Source organism: Aythya marila (assembly GCF_965140915.1).
Source record: "Aythya marila genome assembly, chromosome: 5".
Lineage (NCBI taxonomy): Eukaryota > Metazoa > Chordata > Aves > Anseriformes > Anatidae > Aythya > Aythya marila.
The window spans coordinates 21372467-21388970 of NC_139046.1; the positions used below are offsets into that span (position 1 = coordinate 21372467).

Sequence of the window (16504 nt, forward strand, 5' to 3'; positions counted from 1 at the left end):
CCCATGGGCATGCCCAATACTGCCACCACAGCCCCTCCCCTGAATTTCAACACAGTCACCCCATTTTGCAATACGCATTAGCTCCCCCACAGCTGTGCCCCCTTCCATTGAGGGGGGCACAATTGCAGCAGCCACCGCTGCTGGCAAGCAACCTCTCTGCTGTCCCTCAGCACCATTCTGGATGCATCCCCAGCCTGCCACCCCCCTCGCCGAGGCTGGAAAAACCCATGCTGCTGAAGCCTGGTTCACAAAGCATCCTGGTGTCAAGGTTAACTGGTTGTAAAATTGCAGCGGTTCATCACACTATGCACACGATGAGAAATGTTTATTAAATCGATTTTTGTTTTGTTTCTTAAAAAAAAAAAAAAAAGGCAGAAAGAAGTTCAACACACTGCTTTGTGGCATGCTCCACAGTATGAAAAAATCCCAAGCATTCAGTTAAGCTGTCAGTGGCTCTGTTTGACCTTTCCATGTGGTCTTTGAACTTAGACCTGGATAGCTCACTCTGCTTCTCCCCACCTGCCTCTCTCCTCCCTGCTCAGGCTTGCAGCCATTTTTCTCAGCTGCCACTTGCTCCAGAAATATGCTTCCTCAGAGAGGGAAGGTTTGTATTTACAGCCCTCAATTTCATCTATCATCTGTTTGGGATTGACTATGCAGTCAAACATGGGGACCCTCAGCTGAATTCCACAGCAAGCATTACTGTCCCTGCAGAACTCCTTCAGATCTCCCCAGGACATTCCCAGCCCTGGTCACTTCCCTCCTGTCCAGCTCCAGTTCCTGCATCCACATAGACAGGAGGTGGCACAGGGCGCTCTCCTCTGAAAGGAGCCAAAGAGCAAATGGCAGCCAGCATGGCACATGGTCTGAGCAAACACCCTGTTCTTCTTCCTCCCACAGCCCTGGCTCCCTCTTCAAGCACCACTTTTCTCCCAGTTGATCCTGCACAGGACAACGCAGACCCCCAAAGCTACAACATCCAAGGACGTGCCCAACCTGCACTGAGTTCTCTGCAGGGAGGACCCAGTCCATCTTCAAACAGAGCTTCAGCTACTTACGCAGCATCAACTGAATACTGAACAATATCAAAAATATGGTATAAGGAAAGAAAACAGAATTGAAATGCTTAATGGCATATTTATACACATTTATCAACAGTCAACAAAAAAGGCGGCAAGTTACACATCCATTCTGTATGCTAACAATTCTGATGCACATATATGTAAACACACATGCTTGGTTGATGCATATACATATAGCCACGTAACAGAGTAGATGACCTGAAGGAGCTACGCTGGGGAGCAGGGGAAGGGATTACCTATTGCAAAACCAAGTCTCATTCTCCATGTGCACAAAGTGGACATTCAGGGCAGTGTTGCTTTTAAGGCTGTTTCTAAGGCTGATTTTTTTCTCCAACCCACTCAAACCAAAGATCTGTTGAAGCACTTCCTCCTCTTACCTAGCACAATTTCATATATATACCCCTATATAGACTTTTCAGAAGGCCCTATATACTAAAAGGTAGGGACAGGAAAGGGGTGAGTGGAAGGGGAGAAAAGCCTCTGCACAGATCAGCTCGCCTCAGTGCAGGAATCTCCTGTCCCCGTTTGGCAGGGGCCATGGCACCCACATGCCATGGACAAGGTGCTAGTTCATAATAGTTCCGGGTCTCTCTCCCTGTCTGATTTGGAGCTCTTAATTGCAACTTGAAGGTGAGGGGGAAAGTGAAATGCTTTAAGAAATGGAAATATTCCTGAAGTGAGGAAGGTGATCGTGGGTTTTTAACTCCTCTCCTCCCCTGCTTCAACGTGGCAAAGAGCTGAGAGATGCTAGCATTTCCAGCTCAAATGCCCCTACAGCTAAGGAAAAGGCTTTGCTTAAAAATATATATCTATAGAACTATACACATAGATCATCTTTTTAGAGACACTCTGATTTTTATTACACAGATCCTGGGTCACTCTTCCCCTCTGTGTACACAGTAACAGAGTGGCATACAACAGAGGCCACGCACGCATAATTGGCAATCAAAGCTTACCAGGGCACAAAAAAGTGTTTTAACTGGTGCAATCTTAAATCCTGAATTCCCTTGCTTTGATAAGCTCATCTCCTGCTGTTATTGTAACTGGAAATGGAAAGTCTTAAGAAATAAGTAATTATTTCGTTTTCAAAATCAAGTTACAAAATTTTCCCAGCAATATTACAGTGTGTGACGATATGCTATAAGCAAGGAAAATTTCACTGAATAGGAGAGTGATGTAAAGATGAAATTTAAATATGTACGTATACAGCTGGAAATCCCCCCAAAGTCATCCTGCAATATGTAAATGTAGGACTGTTAAGGTTAAGGACTTTTCTTCATCTTTTTTCTTTTTTTTTTCTTTCCCTAATATCACTTGTATCTAGGCATCAGCTTAACATTGGGAACTTTGTACAACACTAGTCTCTCCCAAAATATTATGTCTATAAAGAAACATTTAACAAAGTTAAAAAAAAAAAAAAAAAAAAAAGTGACTTAGCTTTCAGGTGATTGTGTTTGAAAAATTGTGACTAAAATTCACACCCCCAGCAACTGACCCTTAATGTCATGAATATTTGGAAATGAGCCAATTTATAAAGTTATAACCCCCAGGGGAAAAAAAAAAAAAAAAAAAAAAGCGCAAAACATCCGCACTCTTCAGAGAATGCAAAAAATTGTGACTTCTGTTACGAGTTTATCTAGTGTTGCAAACAGGTCCGATAGGAGCAATCCACCTCTATCTCCCCTGGGAAACATCACACCAAGACGATTAGGGCTGCTTCCTCTTCTCTCTCCCAGGCTTGGAAAAGCCAGGGAATCAGGGTGATGGTGGGAAAAGAGATCTTGCTTCATCAAGAAATCCTGCTTCATCATCAAATTATATATATATATATATAATAATATATATATGTATATTAAAAAAAAACAAAAAACAGTCCGTGCTGAAAAAGAGTAAAAACAAATGCAAAGATTTCTGAGAACAGGCTGCAGCCTTCCCCTCTGTACATCCTCCACCAACAATATTTCTGATTTTTTTGGGGTGGGGAAAGGGGAGGAAGGACTGGATCTCCTGCTACAGCAGCTTTCCCTATCACACAAAACTGATGTGTAACTAACTCAGCCACAAGGATATGGGAAAGTTTTATTTATTAAAAAAAAAAAAAAAAGTACTTCAAAAGAAAAATGATAAGTACTGTATGGTAATATTGGAAGTATTTATATACATAGGTTTCTTTGTCTTTTGTTGAAATGTCTCCTGGTCACTTGGTGGCACTTGGGGTCCCCTCCAGCGCCGTCCGCCCTGCTCCCCCCTTCCCCTCACCGGCTCTCACGTCTCAGTAGACGGAGTTGTTCCTTATGCCACAGCACAGCACCATGCTCAGGATCATTTCGAAGATCTGTCAGGAGACACAAGGCCACTGGTGAGGTGCTGACCTGTAAGACGTGGGAGCTCCCCCCCCTTCAAGCTAGGGATTAGGACAACCTCACAGCCTCCGGTCTTCCCCCAGCCTCCTCTCCACATAAACACTCTCATGCCAGAGATAAAAGCAGAGATGATACATAATTGCTGCTATTTTTTTTTTTTTTTTCAGGGATCAGGCCATTTTGACCTAAGATCACCGATACCAGTAAGTCCTGGATAGCAAATTTCCTTCCTGCTGCAATGCTTACCATGATCACGGCGACCACGATGGCTGCAATACCGATCAGGTACAGCTTCCCGGAGAAGAGCTCGTCAATCTTTTTGTGGCAGCTCGAGTTCTGAAGCAGAGAAACACTGTGGTCACAGACCTGCTTTCCTCCCACACCCCCTTGGGCATACAAAAAGGCAGGTCCAAGGTTCCTGCTTTCCCCCAGGTCCTACTCATGCTTCCAGGCTCATGCCATGCCTTGGCTCTAGGAATTCCCACTGGACATCAGCCCTCTGTAAGCCCCTCAAGCAGGAACAGCAAGGGGAGCATTGACACAAACCTCTGACAGCCCTCTACCTTTATCCCCAGATAAATGAAATCTCTGCCTGGTATCCAAATCCTGAATAAATCCCCAAAGTTCCCTGGCAGCCAAGCTCCCTCACAGAAGATGTGCCAGGGGAAGAGCAGCCAAGCCTACCTGAACCAAGATTTTCTGGAAGCCCTTCGGGCAGAGGTCCTCTCTCCACAGCGCAGAGATTGCTCCTATTGTAGTATCAGGACCACAGCATTCCAGCTACAAAGAGGAAAAAAAAAAACAACAACAACAAACCAAGAGGTTAGCAGACAGCACATGCTCTCTTGCAATGCTCTCCCTGCCATTAAACACTTCCAAAAGCCACCTAAAACTAAAGAGGCACCTTGGATGGGGAAAAAGAAGGGGAGGAGGAAGAAACAATTTTCTAATTTCATTTTTTTTCTTTACATGCAATGCAGCTGCTTCCAGCACTGATCCCAGACACATCAGGCCTGGTATCCTGGAGGAGAATGAACACGACTCCCTCCAGAGATTTGCCTCCTGCTGAGCAGAGATCTCTAATTATTCCTCAGAGCAGCATTTGTCTTCCACTGAGTTTTACTTAATCCGGAGTGCTAAGGTGGATCGAAAACAACTTCATTAGAGCTCAGCCCAGACTTCCTAGCACAGTGCTAAGGACAAAATATTTAAGAGGGTGGAACTCTTTTACCTGACCCCTAAGAAGAGCTACCTCTAGCAGGCTAAGACCTAAATGAAGCATTATATGCTTTAGACCTTGATTTTCCTATTCATTTTCCTGACCCCGCTTCCTTCTCCTTCCTCCCACATTCTCATTTCCTCTGGCTGCACAAAATTCCTATGTCAAGGAGAATTTTGGCACAGTGCTCAGAAGACAAGCAGCAAAAACTCAGCACTCAGTTCACTCCTAAGCATTACGTATTCAGCACTGCCTTCACTTCCCACCCCAGGACAACTTAATTCCTCTTCCTCTCTGGTGAGGAGCATCTGAAACACAGTGGCAGCCGCTCCTCACCGCTCACCCCATACAGAAGTTAACACCCCGACAAACCCCATGCAGAAGTTAACCACGTGCAATTCGAGGCACTGCAGACCCCATTCACCAGCTTGGGCTGAGCATGTGTGGCCCAACCTGAGCATGCAGCAAGACCTCTGACATTCTCACCGTTTCGTGAAAGGTCTTCACTACGGCCTTCGCGTTGCTCGCGTCTGAATCTGCCATGAGCGCCTGCTGGAACGCTTGGTCGTAGAACTGCTTCACATCTTTGGCTATCTAGGAAAGACCGCAAAAAGTCTCTTTCAGCCAGGGGAGCATAAGGAAACCCATCCAGCGGATGTGCCTGAACAGGGACGGTTCCCTCAAACGGCACTTGCAGGTAAACAAGAAGTTTTAAACAGGTTCAGACGCTGCTAATTCACCCAGGTGAGTGGAGAAAGGCTTGTCTTTCACGGGGCTCAAGTCCCTCCAGCCACAGCATCTTTCAAAAAGCAAACATTAAGAACCTCATTCACCAGCCAGCAGGTTCCACCCAAATTTGTTTCAGTGCTCTGCGAGCTCTCTGTAGCATGCAAAGACAGCCAAGCCACAGAGGTTGAACCACAAGCTCTGAGATAGTCTTCAAGCTGTGTGGATTGTTAACACTGCCAGGAACTCAGAAACGGCTTGTTCTTAACTACCAAAGGCATGGAAACCAAACAAGCAAAGGGTGGATATCAGTAGATATGGGCACCTCAACCTGTCTGGCTAAGAGGGGACAGGAATAATCTGGGAGAGACTACACACTAAAGCCTAGTTACGTGGCTCATTTGCAGCTGGAGGTTTTGATGCTCTTGGATGGGTGGCAAAGTCCTGCTGGGTCTCTACATGGAGCAGGACACCTCCATCCTGTAAATGAGAAGTCACATCCATACCCCAGCTCTGCCACCTGGCCTGGTAGACCACAGACACCCACAGGGAGTCGACGCTCCATGGTGAAAAAAAAACAAAAGCAACAACCAATGAAAAAAAAACAAAAACAAAAACAAACAAACAAAAAAACTAATTTTCAGAGAAACTGACCCTGTGGCTTCTCCTCTAACACTTTCCAATAATTTCGGAGGGAGATGAAAGGAGGACATGTGAAAGAAGCAAAGGAAAAATATGAACAAGTATGAAATGGAAAGCGCTTTCCAGAACATCTGCTCTTGGCAGTGCACACTGGATTAGCACACGAAAAACGAGACTGCAGCAAAAAGGAGCATGATTTCAATCAATTATCCCAGCATTTCTCCATGCTCAAAAAAGTTTGCTTTGGAGGGCAATACCCTGTGAACAAACCATTTGATTCTGGTAAAGGGGAAAAAAACCACAAAAACAAAAACAAAAGTACTTCTCGCCTTTCACTCTGTATCTAAAGCAGCTCTGACAAGGCGGGATCACGGAAAGAGTGCCTGCAATTTTGTGAAACAAAATCCTTTGCCTGCTCCATTGGGAGATGACTGTCCCCCCAGACTATTGGCCAGGGCTGTAAACCCAAGGGGGCTTCCCACCTTATCCACTGGGTGTCCCCTGAGAGTGACACAGTGTGGCTGGGAGCACCCAGCACTTCGCTCCCAGCCCCTGGTGCTCATGAGATGCCCTCAACCATGCTGGGGGAGTAGCAAGCCGCTTGCCTTGCTAGCAGTGATGTACAAACAGCCCATTCATCACAGCTGAAAATGCAGACAGAGCCAACTGATTGCTACCATTCATTTCGAAGTGCAAAATTAATTTTAGGTGGCTGAGGTCATTCCTTTCACATTGGCAAATCCTACACTTCTCTGCTTTATGCTCTTTATACCTTTATCCAGGTGCCTTCTCCCTGGCACGGAGAGCAACAGCCACAGGCTCCCTCCTTACCCAGCCTTCGTTTTTCTGTCATTTCAATCGCACATCTTGGGCTCCTCAGGATTCACAAACTAACATCTGCAAAGGTTAATTAGCTCGCCGAAGTTGCTAGGGAACAGCACCCTGCTTGCATAGTAATACAGTTAGCCACGGAAGAGTTTATGCTGGTGAAGTCATGCTCTCCTGTGAATCACTACAAGGGTGTTTCCATTCACAGCCGAGCTGGTCATCTGTGTCCTAAATGCAAGTGAAAGCTGAGCTGGCCACCACCTACTTCCACAGCTGCCTTACATTTCATTGTAAACACATTTGCTGCTTCACCACCAAGCCTAACATAGCTGTGAGCAGAAGTAAATCCCCTTCTCTCCCCAAACTTGCACTGACCAAGTGGTGGACACCCAGCCCACTGCTTGCCGCAGGATGGCCCTGGTTCCCACACACAGACAGCTTGGTGGTTTTTGGACCAAACCTTGCAAATGTGAGAGCGAACGTAGGGAAGGCAGCGGGAAGAGAGGTGCAAAGCTGCCGGTTTCAGCCCGTGTACTCAGTGACACCTCCTTCCCATACGGCCAGGTCTGTGCTTTGCTCCTTGGCACCTCAGGCGTGCAGGTGGCTTTTCCTCCTCGACTTCACACATAAATCCACTCCTGCTGCGGCTGGCAGCAAGGAGGAGACCTGAGCCAGATGGGGTTATTTTTATCCCAGACATCGCACCACATACCGCATGGGGCAGCCATTCCCATCAAGTTCTCACATTTAAAGGTTAGCAGCCGAGCCAAGAGTAGTTAAGTGACCTGCCCAGGTCACGTAGCAAACCCCAGCTCCTGGGACTCAGTCTGGGACTGTAAGAGCAGAAGGATCCCACTGTGCTCCCACCCCAGCCTCCCAGCCCCACACCACAAGTTTTAGGGTCGCCTTACTTGGTCTTTGTTGACAAATCCCCAAATTCCAGCCGCAACTTCACACGCAAACAGGATCACCAGGCAAGTGAAGAACTGTGGAGACAAATTGTGAGAGGGATGCTTAGTACACTTGGCTACAGGAAAAAGAAGTGATAAGGTAGGTAGGGGTGCGGAGCAGCACTTCTGATGGGGGAGATCAGAGCAAGGTCTCTCACACACACACGTTGCTCAAGCACATTTTCCTACAACTCATCACATGCCACCCTGTGCCCAAACTTCCTACTGGTACAGCCAAGAAGGGACAATCAGAGCCCTCTTCCACACAGGGACCTGCAGGCATGAGGATGCGTTGCACACCACCAGACAAATTGCCCCTCCTGATATGGCTGCAGGAATATCCAGCCTAGCTTCCTGCTCTGCCACAGATGCTCCCAGGACAAGGAGTTGCCAGCACAGGGTTAAAAGCACATTTTGGCTGCTGAGGAGCTGCAGGGTATGATTTATGGCCAGTTCTCTTGGCATTCTCCGCCCTGCAAGGCTACTGCAGTTTTTTGCATAAATACTAGCAGTGATGTTTTCCCACAGCCTCACCCTGTTAGCACAACCCCAACACTCCTCCTTCTCCCTGCCACCACTCCAAGCCTTCCTCCATCTTTCTGTTCATATCCCAGTAACGTGATGGGAGGTCCAATAGACTGGACATGGGATGCTGTAGAGACCATACATCATAGCCAAGTAGAAAGACACAGGCAGGTACATTCCACACAGCCCACATTACCTCTGCAACCACATCACACTCAGTGGCTTCTTCCTAAGAAAAGCCCCATGGAAATAAGTAAAAGAGGTGAAAGTAGCCAGGAGATGGCATAAAATCACAGTATGAGGTGGGAAACAGCCCCACATTCTGGGTAGTGCCTTTTTCAGACACATTCAGGACCTTTTCTTCCACAACAGGGCAAACAGGAGTTTCCAGAATGATGCTATAAGCCAGCCTTACTCTCAAGAAAAGCAAAGGGATATCTGCACAACAGGAACAGGACCTCTGACCTACCTGCAGGAAAGGACTTCAAACTTCTTTGCCCTAGAACAACCAACTCCTATTTAAACACTTATCTGTCACTGGTTTCCCAGGAACTCCCATGGTAGACTGGGACCCACATCACCCTAAACCACAAGCACAAGGCCACTGTAATTCTCTGGTTAAGCACTAGGGCTCACTCTTGCAGTGGTTACCCTCTAGTGAGGGTTGGCTTGTTCACCTCAGATTTGGAGATCCAGCTTTCTGCAGGTAAGTGCAGGTAAGCTTCTGCAAGCTAGCTGTAAAACGCTGAAGATGCAGCTTTACACCATGGAAACACGGAGCTGTTCTTGGGCAGGTGCGTGGAGGTGTTCCTGGTCACTCCTGGGGAGCACCCTAAGGATGCTGCCTAGAAATGTCCTTGGAGCCCGGAGGGAGCCTTAGCCAGCAGAAAGCATCATCAGGAGGCACCTCCAGCCTCCCCTTGGCAAGCCAAGGTGTGAGCAAAGACGGGCAGCACGCAGCAGGTAGAGCTGCTAACTGCAGCCAAAGCAGCCGGTTCCCCTGCCGAGCTGCAGGTACCTTGTACCATCACCATCTGCCCTCTTAATCCTCTTTCCAACTTCAAGAGGGAATGAGGGGTAATTCAGGGTCTGTAATAGCTCATGCCAAAAAAAAGAAAAACAACAATCCAAAGCTGTCAGACCTTGCTACAACTACCACTGTCAGATTTGCACACAGACTCCTTTTATTCCCGGCAGCAATGGTAATGCCTGCAAACTCTTGCCACAGCTCTCACCCAACGATGTTCCAAAGTGCTTTACTAAAGCTGACGAGAGCCCCCCTCCTTCTTGCCAATGTAGAAAAAGAAGGAACCAGAGGTGAGGCAATCTGCAGAGCAAGAAGCTTCAGTTCCCTCCGTCCCAATTGAGTCCACACCCACAGGTCACCGGATCACAGTCTTCCAGCTCAATGAAGCCAAGTGTTGGAAAGTCCCTCCAAATTTTATGTATTTTTTTAATCCCTTCAATTTATTATTTTTTTTTTGTGCAATTTCTTGCCTTCTCAAGCACAATGTGCCAAAAGCTCTGACATGCCTCAATAACAGCCCAAGAGCAGGTATGTACGTGCCAGCACTCTCTTCTTCTGCATACAATTCTGCTATGGGAGGGAGGAGAGGAAAAATCAAATTAAAAAAAAAAAAAAAAATATCACAGATATCACAGAAAGCCCTGAAACAGGGTTATCCCAAGGGCTGCAGAACGAGGACACCCACGTGGTGGCTCATGAACGGGGCCACTTACAGCCAGCTTCTCCCTGAGGCTGGCAGAGCCTGGTGATGGTTATGGAGCCTGGCATCTGGTTTAAACCCGAACCACGTGCAAGAACTTGCTACAAATAACTGGGTCTCCCTCACCCCCAAGGCCAAGGCTTTTGGTGTGCCTGCAGCTTGTGCAATTAAGCTCATCCCACGCCAGGAATCCCAAGCTGCTGCCTGCCATCAAGGATGCCTGTAGTGCTTCAGTAATGGTTTTCCCAAGATTTACCTCGACACCCTCACTAAGATATTGTGGGAAATCTTTGCTGTTTCCTAGCCCTAACAGGTAAAAATATTAGATGACTTCATACAAACGTTGAACTCCCCACAGGTGGCCCCAAACCCAAGAACAAAAGGGGAAGCTGTAGGGGATGTTAGGTAAGAAAAAGGTGGTTCAGTGGCCGCATGCCCTCATGGTGCTGAGCCCCTTACCGTTCCCAGAAGGCACTGAGACTCCTGGATAGCGCCGTAGCATCCCAGGAAGCCCACGAACATCATGACAGCACCGACTGCAATCAGGATGTAGATTCCTGCAAGGAAGAGTGAGAGGCAAAGACGTTACTGCAGAGCCTCCTGAAGATGCATCCCACCACTGGACCAGGCATGCTGGCTCCATAGCTAATTACAGGTGTGCATAATTAAGTCCTGAGAGCAACAGAGGTGGCTGACGTGGCAGCAGCAGAAAAAGCCACCGTGTCTCACCCTGCTTTCTGCTCTGCTACTCTTCTGCTGACAATGGGGTCCTCAGGTGTGAACCGAGATGGGCTGGTGGAAGTGGTCCACAGCTACCCGAGTTCAGACCCTATTTCAGGCCACTGTTATTGTTCCTCCCATTAAAATAAACATTATCAGCATCAGTAAGCTCATTTGGGGTGAATTTGCCCACAGGAGTTCCCTCTGTGCTAGCCAAGACCTCATGGCTGGTCCGGCACCAATGCAAATCACACAACTTAGACCAGTTGGGCCTCAAAGCGCTTGAAGGTAGTAATACTGAAACTTGAAAAAGCAGCCACCCCCAAAATCACAGGAAACACACAGAGCGCGATCAATGATAGGAAGAGGGTGTAGCAAGGAAGACAAAGGCATTACAGTGTCCTGAAAGCTGCATTATTGGAGTTCCCATGACACCCTATTTTAAATATTTAAGCAGAGGAGATAAAAAATGATTAGTTAACATATCTTTTTAAACAAACAATAAGGCATATGGCTTGTTTAGATTAAACATCAGACAAATATTTATCCTGCTAATGTTTCAGAGACAGACAAGCCACAAAACTAAGGGAAAAGTGCTGCTTAAGCATCCCAGTTAATATAATCTAGCCTTTGTTTGTCAAAGGTTCTTCCACAGAGATTTTTTTTTATTTCAACTTATTAAATTTGCACAGTCAAGTTGCTTCCCAACTAGCTCAAGGCTTGGAAACCAGGCAGGGAGAGTGAGAAAACAGAGGAACTAAAGTCCATTTTCACTCAGGAACCAAGCACTTAGCTGAGGTACAGAGCCACGCTTTCCTTCCCCAGCCAAGCAATGCTACCAGCTCGGTAACACTGTCTCCTTTTCCAAAAAACACAGCTTTCTCCTCATGTATCTTGTACATTTCGGGTATTTTTAGTTAACTAACATTCTCAAGTATTGTGGGTCTACTATTTTGTAAGTGAATTCCACTTTCTGTAACAAAGTGGCTTGACGTGTGCAAAAAATAATCAAAGAAATACTTCAACATCAGGCAAGACCTCAGTCATTTTTAATCCAAAGTGAGAAAAAAAAACCAATCTGAATAAGAAGGTATTTTATATTTATGCTTATGAATGTATAAGCATCTCAAAGCTAACAGCAATATAGCAAATCTTCCCAGTGCTTGAGAGAGACATCCCTTCAATGAAGTGTTTTATTTTGCTAGGAGTCTAAACATGTTTATAGTTATTAATCAGCCAGTCAGCTCTTAGGATCAGAACTAAAGTACAAACAAGATCAAAACTGCTTTTTATGTGCCCATGGTGCCCAAGGTTTTTCTTATCTTTGTAGCTTTTAAGCAATCATCTGATAATTTATGTGTAAAGTTTAAAGGGCACGCATGACACAACCAAATTCTGTGAGAGCAGAGCTAAACCTTCCTCTAAAAACCCGATACACGATAATAACCCCGACATGTTTAACTCTCCTTAATGGATATTGCAAGCTCAGGAAAGGTCAACTTCATCTCCCAAGCCTTCCCTTTTTAAAACAAAAGCCACCCCACTTGGCAAGGGAAGCACCACCAGCACAACTTGACTGCCAGGACCCTTCTGTCCCAGGCGAGGGGACAGAGCGGGACAGAGCCCAGCGCTTGCACAATGCCCCTGGCTATATTTAGTGGGAGGCAGGAGGGAGGAAGCCAGATGCAAGGGAAGCACAGCACAATGGGGTGAGCTGACCCAGCAGGATGTCCCTCTTCACAAAACCTGACGGCGCTCACTGCCGGTGACACTGACATCCTCACAGCGAGCTGCTGCTTACTGCGAGCAAAAGGGGAAAAAGGCATGAGTGGCACCTCCTGATGCTTATCAAGGGGTCTTTGGTGGCATCTGGCATCAACAAAACCCAGCCAACAGGCGGGGGGCCTTGCCTGAAGCTGACCAAGCAGGGATGGGACAACAGCTCCTTGCTTGAAGGCATGAGGAGAGGGAAAAATGACCAAGACAAACCCCCAGGGAGAGTTTTTTGGAAAGGCCAGGCCAGCAGCTAAAGCTGTGGGGTTCCACCTGCCTGAGGTGGAACAAAGCAGTTTTCTCCCAAGTGGGCAGCAGGCTAGGGTGCACATGGGACAAGTGTGCCCCGCAGGGGCTGGGGGTGATGGGAAGGCATTAATGCATCCTGGGAAGTGAAGGCCGGCTGCTGGACACCTGCCAAGCACGAGAGTGCCTGATGGAGGTTTTCAGAAGCAACGAAAGTGCTGTTTCGAGAAGAACAATGTGTGATCAGTGGTCTCTCAGAAATAAAGAAAAAAAAAAAAGCTGGCTTACTATCACTGCAATATGCTACTGCCTTCACCCCTTCAACTTGTGCAAGTGATGTTGAGGCTTTAGGTTTCCAACCCAAACGGCATCAACCTTTTCCATCTTACAGCCCTGGGTGGCTCCATGGAAGAGTCTTCATCACAAGTCTCTGGCAAAATCAATTTTGCTCATTCCTGAGTGCAGCGGCTTCTGAATTCTCCTCCCATGAGGTCAGCACAGAGCAGACAAAGCTGGGCCGTGGGCAAGGGGACACGTCACCTCAGCCACCACTGGTGCTGCCCACCCTGGCTTCAGACAGATGCAGCACAGCTGGAGCCTGAGATGCTGCAGGGAACCCAACGGCCAGTGCACACCCATGGGCATACGAGACACCAGCTCCTTCCAGTGCTTCATTTAAAGGTCATGATGGACAACTACCGGACCACCAGCCCCATGTCCCACACACTGCTTCCTGACCAGCACCCAGAGGATGTGTCTGGTTTCTGGGATGAAGGCCAGTTTCAGTGTGGGGCACAAATAAATGGCCCTTATGGCGCCCCCTTTTCTCACTGACAAACAGATGCTATGAGGAGGCAATGCAGTGGGACTCTGCTCTGGGGCTTATTCAAAACCAAGCACAAAATACACAAATAACAGTGTTGTACAATGAACATTTTCATGCTGCATGGGAAAAAACAACAACAACAACAAATGCAACCAAAACACCCAAACACATGCTTCGGGCCACGAGTGTTTTCCCACACCCATCCCTCCCCTTGAAGGACAAGGGCCGGTGCCCCGTCTCTCCCTCCAGCCTGGATGGAGGGAGTCACCAGGCAGTGGGACCACTCTCTGACAGAAAGCCCGGTACAACCAGGCCCTTTCCCAGAAAGCAACCTGACACGTCCTTGCTTTCGTTCCTGGCAGCCCGTGGTGATGATGGACAGCGCAGTTTGGGTGTCTGTGAGCAAGACACTTGTCATGCCCACCCTGAATGGGGCGTTGTCCTCTGTAATGCCAGGCCAGACTTTCCCAGCCTGAGCCTCCTCGCTGCTGTGGTGTCAGAGACAGAATTAACTCCTGCGAGTCTGTCCTGGATGGAAACGTTTAACGCCTCGGCCAGAAGCAGCACCCGAGCCTCTGCTGGCACAACTGTGACTGAGCAAAGCTCCATCTGCCTTTCACATCTTGCTTGTGCATTTGTATGGCAGCTTCCACAGGGTTTTTAAAACAAGAAAGGCTGTTTATCATAAACAAAGGATAAAAGCAGAGAGGTATAAAATACAAAACGCCTGCAACAATCCTGTCCCCTCTGAGTGAAGCACGATAGACCCTGGGAACTCCAGAGAACCACTTGGAGGTGTTCATGGTCCCACAGTCCTGAGCATTCCTACAGCATCACTTGAACCCCAAGGCACCACTCTCAGCAGGAAGCTGCCACACACAAACCAGGGCCTCGAGTCCCCCGTTATCTCCCTGTGAGAGGAAAACTGGAAAGCTTCACGAAACGGGGCCACCCAGACTCAGTTTCACCTCGGCACCACCAAGAGATTTAGGGTCCCATCTTAATTCAAAGCAGCAGCACCACAACCACGATATGACCTCTTCACTCCAGAGCATCAGAACATAAAACACCAAAAAAGCTGCAGCAGCAGAGTAAAACTCATCCAGCACATGCTGCTTTGGGTGGTGGGGACTCCTCAAGCTTTAGCACCTGAACCTCAGACACAGGGGACTGAGCCACCGAGCACTTTTCTCTGGATGGCGCTGGGTGGAGAAAAAAGCAATTAAGAGGCCAGCTTAGGTCCTATCTTGTGGAGATGATGCCTCCAGGCCAGGTAGAAAGCAGCATGCTTGGTGCTCGGAGCAGGGATGGGAGAGAAAAAGGCAGTGTTAAACGTCGCTGCTTGCCCCAGCATTAAAGCCACATTGCTGGTGCCCACAGGGTTGTAAAACTCATGTCCTGTCCCTTCTGGGAAGTTAAAAAAAAAATGAATAGAAAAAACAGAGAAGAAATAATAATAAAAACAAATAAAAGGAGGAAGAAGCACAGCAAAATTCCTCTGAAGTGAGGAGGGTCAGCACAAGCCAGCTCTCCCCTTGCGCAAGAAGCTGTGTGGCTCCAGGCAGGGGCATTCCCAAACAACATCCTCTCTCCCACCTACCCCCCCCCCATTTCCCTCCTCTCTCTTGCCAGCTTTAACTCATTAAGCTAATGGAAGCCAGTCTCTTCCCCCACAGGTCACCATGGCAATGTTTCCAAAAGAAAAACAAACAAAAAAGAAAAATCCCCAGCATCACACCACTCTTCCTGGGAAACCCTCACGGTCCCCCAAGCCTTGCAAGCCCCCTCCAGGGATGCACTTTGAGAAGGGGGCAAGAGAGCAGAGGCATTCCTCCTGCATAGAGCTGCAGGGCCAGGGCTCCAAAAGCCTTAGTGGGGAGGGAAAAAGAGATTTTTGTCTTCAGACTCCGACAGATCGGCTTCTGGGAGGGGACTCCGTGAACGCAAGGGCTTTGCGAACCTGCCAGGGAGAAAGGGAGTACTGCAGTGGGGTCTGGTCGGGTCATTCTGAATGTGGCACCGTCATTTGGAGGTGGGAAGGAGACTCCTTCCTACCCTGCAGCACCAATCCTGGAAGAACACCATCTCCAGAGCCAAAAAATCCTGGCTGTAGCCTGCTTCCTTTCAGCCTGAGGGCAGGGAGTGGGAAGTCCCTCCACAACCTGGTGGAAAAGGGATGGCTGCACGGGGCAGCCTGTGAGGGTGGGTCTCCTGCACATTTTTGTCCGACTGCCCATGGAATTGGCCCAGCAGATCCTCCCAGCCCTGGAGGCTCACCCCTATCTCATGGTGCCAGCAGGACCAACAGCGCTTTCCTGAAAACAGGGCGAAAGAACGGAAAAGCAAAGGGTTTGATGGTGACAACTGGGAAGCTCTTTCCTTCCCCTCTGCTCCCTCTCCTAAGAAAAACGCTGCTGCTCCATGGCTGCTAATGCCTTCCAGATGGAGCACCACTGTTGCAAAGCATGGAAAGCTCTCCGGGGGCTGCGTGGCGCGCATGCGGAGACAAAAGGACATACATGCTGCCCTTGTGGGGAAGAGCAACGCGGGACGGAAGCAAAGGTAATGCCTTCATTGTAAAAACAGAGGGAAAGAGCGGAGAAAACCCAAACCAACACCCACATGTGTGCACACCCATACCCTAAGTGATCCCACAGAGGCAGAAGTGCCACAGTCAGATTTCTTCTGCTCTGCCTACATGGGAAATGTTGGATGGAGATTTCAGTTTCCAAACACTGGCACACGTGAGAGCTGGCAGGAGGCTTTTGGCACTACTATGGCCCATGGTAACAGCACCGAAGGCCCAGAGCTATCCTATGCTGCCCCAAACTAGACCACCTCTGGACATCTGCTGGAGGATGTCCTGTGGACATCGTA

The 16504-nt window shown here is 48.1% G+C and overlaps 1 protein-coding gene across 1 annotated transcript in view; it reads right to left on the reverse strand.

The window, feature by feature from the left end:
• Positions 1 to 3149: 3149 nt before the first annotated feature.
• CD81 (CD81 molecule) overlaps positions 3150 to 16504 on the reverse strand; it is a 28314-nt gene continuing 14959 nt past the window's right edge. The window contains exons 3-8 of the mRNA XM_082761634.1: positions 10522 to 10619; positions 7772 to 7846; positions 5151 to 5258; positions 4130 to 4225; positions 3692 to 3781; positions 3150 to 3417 (exon numbers count right to left, since the gene is read on the reverse strand). Coding sequence (XP_082617760.1) covers positions 3355 to 3417; positions 3692 to 3781; positions 4130 to 4225; positions 5151 to 5258; positions 7772 to 7846; positions 10522 to 10619 — 530 coding nt within the window. The 3' untranslated portion in view covers positions 3150 to 3354. The remainder of the gene's footprint in view (positions 3418 to 3691; positions 3782 to 4129; positions 4226 to 5150; positions 5259 to 7771; positions 7847 to 10521; positions 10620 to 16504) is intronic.